The 7771-nt window shown below is 29.9% G+C and overlaps 1 protein-coding gene across 1 annotated transcript; it reads left to right on the top strand.

Annotated features, from left to right (window-relative positions):
• The first annotated feature begins 210 nt into the window (after nucleotides 1-210).
• On the top strand, nucleotides 211-3560 carry LOC124374275 (putative glucosylceramidase 4). Its single transcript, XM_046832519.1, has 4 exons — nucleotides 211-226; nucleotides 579-735; nucleotides 1900-1965; nucleotides 3375-3560. Exons 2-4 carry the CDS (start codon nucleotides 724-726, stop codon nucleotides 3558-3560), a joined length of 264 nt encoding a protein of 87 aa, XP_046688475.1. The 5' UTR covers nucleotides 211-226; nucleotides 579-723.
• The last annotated feature ends 4211 nt before the right edge of the window (nucleotides 3561-7771 follow it).

A 7771-nucleotide genomic window follows, 5' to 3' on the forward strand; every position in this document is an offset into this window, starting at 1 on the left:
ATGGGCTCTAAGTGGAGGAAATGAAGTAATGCTGAACCTTTATCTTACCGATTGCCCTAAACTCTCTGAACTGCACCCTGGTGACAGCTCCCATATCAGAGGTACTGGTTCAAGGAACACCTCAGTCCACTCCTGGCAGGTCAGCCAGCAACTTTTAGAGTGATGTCAAACTCATAGTGTTGACGACATGAAGGCTAGTGTTTGCACCCAATACTGGATGAGACATGTAAGTATGAGGAACTTATTTTGACAGCAGTATGTATTAAAATACTCTATAGTTGAAACCAAAATGTTATTATTTACTTATTGCATTTTAACTAACCAAGAGCAAAAGCTTTTTACTACTTAATGTGTCTCCAGTATGATGGCAAAATTGATATTTGCTTAAAAAAGTAGATTTTTTAGGCATAGTACTTATGTGTAAAGTTTCATTGCTCTAACTGGAATAGTTCAAAAAAATAAAATGATATTCCAGGACTTTTTTAGGCCCTGTATTACCCACTGGACTGTGTATTTCGTGCCGTTAATGCTTTATAAATATATTTATAGTTCTCTTCACTAAATAACCATATCTTCAGTTTGCAGAAGATACAGAAGCATACAAGATAATTGATGGGATTGGTTTGCATTGGTACTTTGACAAGTATATCCCTCCCTCTGTTCTGACATATCTGCACCAAAACTTTCCTGAAAAACTGATCATGTATACAGAAACCAGTATCAATGGAGGATTTGGTAAGTTAATGTTACATAACTTGAGGTAGGTCTTAAATTCATTATATAAAAAGATATATGAACTGTCTGGATACAACCAAATTTTCAAAACACAACACAGATTAACATGGACTTTACTCACACTCATTTGAATCCTAATTAGATTTCAAAAACCCTTATATTATCACAAAACCTAATCCTATTACAGCTGAGATAAAATCGTACCCTTAAAAAATGTTTAATATTCACATTCTTGAAACCTTAGGGAAACCTAATGCTGTCACAGAGTTGACTCCTGGAATCTGGAGTCCACATTCATTGAATAGATCCAAAAAAGTTTGCAACATTTATTTCAACATTCACTTTAAACCAAACCTTTCCACCATAACTAAGTTATGTGTAGAAAATTCAGTTTACTTCACCATGCTTTGGGACTGTGTGTGAAATATAGTGCACTCAAATTGTGCACCTTATGAGACAATGAGAATTCCTCTGCATCTAGATTACACTTGATTTTGTATTTGATATGTCTCTGATCTAAAAAGGATACAAAGAGTTTGTTTTGCACTTCTTTGTCGTTTACATTATTTTTGGGCAAAAAGTGAAATGAACTCAAAATTCACCATAATATTTGTGTTTAGAATTTTGCATCACATTTTCAAAGTTTTGTTTGTTTTTAACTCAGATAGAATTTAACTCAGACCTCAAAATAGTCTGAATGGCCTTATCTTTAGATATGTCAACAAAAAATATATACTTTTTTACTACTGTGAATCTCTAAAGCTTAGAGTTAACCAAAGTGAACAAATAATAATGCAGGAGGTTGATTGAGAAATTCAATGGCCTCATAGTCCAAAGTGTCCGAGTTGGTTTTGAGTTGAAGATAAAGCAAGATCAAATCATGCCTTTAACTTTTTTTATCAGTACTTGATCTGGGACTTCAATGGATAGCATTTTAAACAGTTTCTCGAAAGGGGGAAACAGATCAAGGTATTTCACACTAAAAACGAAACCTTATGACAGAATTTTGATGTCTGAAGTCTAGTTATATCTTCCTTAGAGATGTTTCCGAATGCATGACTTGAAGCTTTGTAGTATCAGGCAGCAATGGTCTGAATCTGTTTTACTCTATGTATAAGTCTAATTTAACATGTAATAGAACTAGTACTGTTACTTTTTTCTCAGGTCCAAAAGCAGTTGGATCTTGGTTCTTGGGTAAGAGCAGAAGCTTACATCTATAGCATCATTGAGGTACTGAAATATTTATAGTCGTATCTATAGCCATATATATACTGTATAAATAGTATGTTACTGATATCTTATCTCAATATTCTCAAGGTTCTCAACACCATCTATGGAATAATACGTTATCTGTAAAAGAATTTTAATTTAAACATGTCATTCCTCTTACATATTTTTATTATTACGGGGTTGAAAAGTTTTTTTTACTTTCATTGTCAAAATTACAAATAAATAAAAATCATATTTAATAATTAGAGATTTAATATATTAATAAACTGTACATAGTGTTCTGTTAAAAATAATACATTAAATTAAAACAGAATTGAGTAATTTAAAATTATAAATTTACAAATAAGTTTCCCTCCAAAAAAATAATTTCATTTACCTTGTAGCCTTTTTTATAATTTTTGTTCTTTTTACCAATTACCTCAACTTTTTAGCTTTACTACCTCTCCTACAAATAAAGGGAAAAGTATTGTTTGGCGTTCTGTTAAAAGTTAGAATAGTTTTTTATTGAATAAGCCAAAGGCAGTACAATCGTCAATACCAATTTATAATAACATGTTGATTTTAAAGTCTTTGGAAATTGGTTTTGAATTGTCAATATGGATTGGAAAAGTTTGTGTTTTTGGAAGTCTGAATACACAATAATGTTCCTCTTCCAACAGAACATTTTTTCATCTTGTTTTTGAAAGTTCTTTTGTGGTAGATGTTTTAATCCTTTCCTGGTAGTAGGTTGAACATGTCATCACTCCAAATTTTTGAAGGGGCCAGTTGTCCGTTCTCAGCGAGTCAATAATGGGTCACTTTTAAATTATTTCTTTGTCCTAGTGTTGTAGCTATTTCACACTCCTGCTTTGTCAAAAAATTAATGTTTTCTTTAATATAGGTCAAAAGAGTCAAGGTATACAGGGAGGGTAAATTAAGTGTTTCCCACTTTTTAAAAATAGCCACGGCATGATTCTCTATGACAAACCTCACAAAATGTGCATTACAGTTTTTTTGGATCTTAAAATATGGTGTCTGTATGAGGTGAATCTTATTAACCTTGGCTGTAATGACTCTTTGGTATAACCCTCATAAAGGTCAATAGCCCATATGGAGATACAGAATACGATTAAACAGCATATCAAGCTTATATAATAAATGTATCAAAGCCCACTTCTGAAGTACAAGTGTAGAAACTAAAAATTAGTAAAATCTAATCAATTCAATTGTATGAAATTTAAAACCAACAAAAAAGAATAGAGACAAAGCTTACTGAAATTACAATTATGTGAGTCTTACAGCAATATTTACTCAGTATTTCGTATTTTATTCATAAGATCTTTCACATCTATTAGTCTTTCAATTAAAGTAAGTAAAAATTAATTCTATTTCAATTTCCAATAAATGTATATAATAATTTTCTTTTCCAGACACTTACCCACTGGACTCAGAGCTACATGGACTGGAACCTTGCAGTGAACTTAGAAGGAGGACCAACGTTGGGCATGGCTGTGGAAGGTGCTATCATTGTCAACTCTACTGGAGAAGAGTTCTACAAGCAGCCCATCTTTCTATGCTATGGGTCATTTTTCAAAGTTCATGCCCCCAGGAGCTAGGAGGATTCAAGTTTGTTTCCAATCAGAACATAAGTCTTGAAGAGTACATAAATCCAAACTAAACTTTCCAAGTATGCCGATCTGGAGGAATTTGGGAATGAAAATCACTTGGAAGCATCTCCTACCAATCCACCGATACCACCCCTATGTTCCTAAACTCCTCACTGTCAGTATTGCCACCTTAAATCCTGATGGCAGCTACAGCGTTGTGGTCTACAACTCGTGAGTAAAGCATTTCTCATGATGTGTTTCTTTTTGAACAAATTGTGAAAGAAATCAAAATTGTCTGCTTTACTACTTTTGATAGGGCTCAACAAAATGGAAAGGGGGAGAAAAGGTTAAGATACCAAATAAAGTTTGTCATAGGTCATATTCTATTACAGTTTGACATTAGTGACTGTTTTATTACATACATTAGTATGTATTACCTTATTGGATGAAACTTAAAAAAATATTATTTATGTATATAACAATTTTAAGTCTGTCTAGATCAAATAATATGATCTATGACAAAAATTTGTCATTGGTATCTTTCTTTCCATCAAAACTTGCAAGGATGAAAATGAATCACTTCTTTCATAAGGAAAACTCATCTATCAATGTCACAAAAAATTAGGTTATGTACTTTTAAAATGTAAATTGGTTCTAATCTCCAGAAATATTAAATATGGAATCCTTTGTGCAAAGTTAATATTTATTTTATTTTACTTTAAATTAAACAAATCTTGTATTAAGCTTTACTCAGCTGATAATTAATTTGAAATGTTAAATATTTATATTATTCAAATTGTTGTTTCACTGTGAATTTTCGTTCATCAATTACAGTAATTACAAAGTAGTGTATTCCAATAAGAAGAGCTCCTCCTTCAATGATATGTCAACTAAGTTATGAGATGACCACTAAAAACTAAGTCAATTCTGAAACATTTTTAATTGCCATAAAAATAAAAATTATTTTGTACAATTTCAATACAGTATTCATAATTTTTCAGTTTAGTAGTAGTTTTTAAGTTCTATATTCGTATATATTATATTTTTTAAGTCCAAGTATGTGAAAATGTACCTGTCCATTTTATTTTTACAGGAAGAACGAAACACAACCATGTGAGAATAGAAGAACCAAACCTAGGATCTATAGTTGTGGACGTAGAAGCTCACTCCATCAACACATTTGTGTACTGGTTGTGAACATCTTCAACAATATAAGATTTATGTTTTTTCATTGTATTATATTTTTATTATGTATTACCAGTGAGTACAAATCAATTAAAATATATTAATTGGCATTGTTTTTTTAACAATTTAGAGGTAAGATTTACTCTATACAGAAAGGCTGCGATCATATGAGTAACCTTGATTATTATGAGAATATGTGTATGATTCACTACCTTCTTTATTCATCATCAATCATCTAACACAAACTAAATTTTGCATCAGCTTTAAAGTATTTCATGTTTAAATCACTACACCACATTTGATGCTGAATAGAAGTTACACCAAGGTCGCCCTTTTAGTGTCAGGCATGAACAATAATGTTATATGCTGAGGAAGTGTCACATTATGTTTGGGGTTAATATGTGAAAAGCTCCAGGTTTTTTGGCCAAAAGTACAGGGTTTTTGAAGAAAATTTTGAAAATGTTATTAATGAAGACATATGAAACCTATTTAATCTTCTTTAGACATAATAAATTATGTATTGGAAAATGTATGGAATCTAATAACAAACTTTTTACCACGAGACTTTTCTTTTTAAAACGCTTGTTTACCCATAAAAAGCAATTACAATTTAGTTTAAACTTTAACTATTTAAAGAGTGTCCTATGGTATTTTTTTAATGCTTTGATGTTGTAGAAGACTATAAGGCAATTCAAAAAATCAATAAAAAAACATGTAGTATTTTGTTAATTTATAAAGTGAACATATTTTGTTTTTTCAATTCTCTATGTGGTGTAGGATCTTTAGTAAAATCACAGGGATTTAGTAAAAAGCTATAATTTTGTTATCAAAATAAATAAATAGAGATCGCCTTATTGTAATTTCTACAAAACTGTAGAAAAACCTGTAATTTATAAGGAATATCCATTGAACATAACAATTTACTATATTAAAAAACAACGTTCAAGTTTCAATGAAACAACTATGAGAAATAGTAGTTTACTTTAATGTTTAATGTTTTCTTGCAGTTCACCATTAGACTACAATTAAAATAGATATAGTGAACATAATATTTACAAATTATAGGTCTAAGCTAATTTTTTTAAATAAAGTGTTGGCAAAAGTTTGAACCAGACATTTTAGTAGCATTTCACATTGTCTACAGATAGTGCAAGAGCAAACTACAATCCCAAAATGGACCTTTTTAAAGCTGTTTCCATGGTTTCAACCAATATCATAGATGTTTAAAATATTTTAAAAAAATATTGCTCAAAAAGTCTCGTTACGTGACTCCAGCACTTCTCATGCAAGTATAGTGGGGTCATGTAATACAATCTCCGGCACTCCAACGCACTTTCAACCGGGTCATGTAATAGGACCTCCTGGCACTAAAAAGGTTAATGTGTTAGGGAGTAACACACATAAAATTAAATTGGATGGGATTGAATTGGAAAGTTGCTATTTTGAAAAATATCAGGCTGCACATTAAATGAAGGTTTGTGTTTATTTTTGTTTATCGTAAGAAAAATAAATATCCAAACCAGGGATAAAATAATATGTAACCCATTGAGAAGCATATTATATATTTTGATTTATTCACAAAAATTATATGTTATGCGTACTACATACAATTATTTTACATAATATGTACAGCAATTCATACATAGGTCAACATAATTTATGGAATGATTTAATAACAGAGATAGCACTGATAATAATCCTTTGTAAAATTGTGACGAAGAACAAAAATACTTGGCTTATTGTTTAAGAAACATATTTTTCCAAACTAATACAATATATTGCATTAACTTCTTTATATTATAAATTATCACTTCTTAATTATGATGATCTGAAAATATTTTGAAGTTTAAACTGTTTAAAATTACAAATATTGTTTAAATCATTTCAGTTTTACAAAGTTATTTTTCTACAGTATACTACATAACTCTACAGTATCTAACCTGTGTATCCATTATGTAATGGTTTATATAACAATTTCGAGATGTTCTATTTGTATAATATTCAATATTAGGTATCCAAAAACTAATTACAAAAGTCTTAATTGGTTATCACAATTGAACATGTAAACTAGTTTGAGTAAGTATTTTATAATTAAATCACTTAAATAATGTAACTTAATGAAGAGGGTAATAGTGGTATTTATTGAGAATATATTGATAGTAATTTTTGTACTTATAAGTACATTAAGGAACACATTTAGAAAACACAAGATTGTATGCTCATACAAGTAGTATTTCAGAAATGCTAAATTCAGAGAATATACACTTTGGTACACAGAATAAATACAATGCTATTTGTTGTGACAAAAAGTACCAAGCCCGACAGATTGAAATACTGATAATATGTTACTAGTTGTCAGTACAATTTGTTTTCTCAGTTAATGATCAGTCCAAATAACAAAAAATTATGTAATCAAAGTTACTGAATTGTCAAGATATCAATACATTTTTAAATCACATAACAACTATTTTATATGAATTTACACACTACTTGTACATAACTAAAGTTTCAATAATTTCACAGATGAAATAGATAATTTTAGTTCTTAAAACTTACCCGGCCTTTGTCATAACTATTAACTAACTTTTATAGTTTACATTTAGCAAGACACAGTTTCGCTAGCATTGTTTTTTAGTTTACACCGTTAGCACAATTAAGTTCTTGAAATATTTGGTCTTACTGTGGAGAGTAAAACAGTATGCAAGAGAAACCTTGAGTTATAAATTCGGACTACTACTAAAGGAGATCCATTCAAAATCATTTCACTGCCCTCACTATGTTCTGACCATAAAATTTTATCTGGAATCTGGAAATAATTTTATATTTAAAGTATTTAAAATTACCAAAACTCTAATTTAACAGTCTGGGCTTACAATCAGTTTAACTTTATCTACTTTCAAAAATTTGTATCACATTAAAAAACTGTTGATTTATAATAAAATGAGAAATAAATGCTTTACAATTACGCAAATATTATGTATCATATAAATTTAAAATTCTCACTTGTACATAAATTTTGAACCATTTAAAGCACT

The sequence above is a fragment of the Homalodisca vitripennis genome, unplaced genomic scaffold (genome assembly GCF_021130785.1).
Source record: "Homalodisca vitripennis isolate AUS2020 unplaced genomic scaffold, UT_GWSS_2.1 ScUCBcl_7730;HRSCAF=15532, whole genome shotgun sequence".
Taxonomy (NCBI): Eukaryota; Metazoa; Arthropoda; class Insecta; order Hemiptera; family Cicadellidae; genus Homalodisca; species Homalodisca vitripennis.

Coding starts and splice junctions, on each gene's coding strand:
- LOC124374275 (XM_046832519.1), top strand. Junction 1,966..3,374: donor ACATCTATAGCATCATTGAG/GTACTGAAATAT, acceptor TTTCTTTTCCAG/ACACTTACCCACTGGACTCA.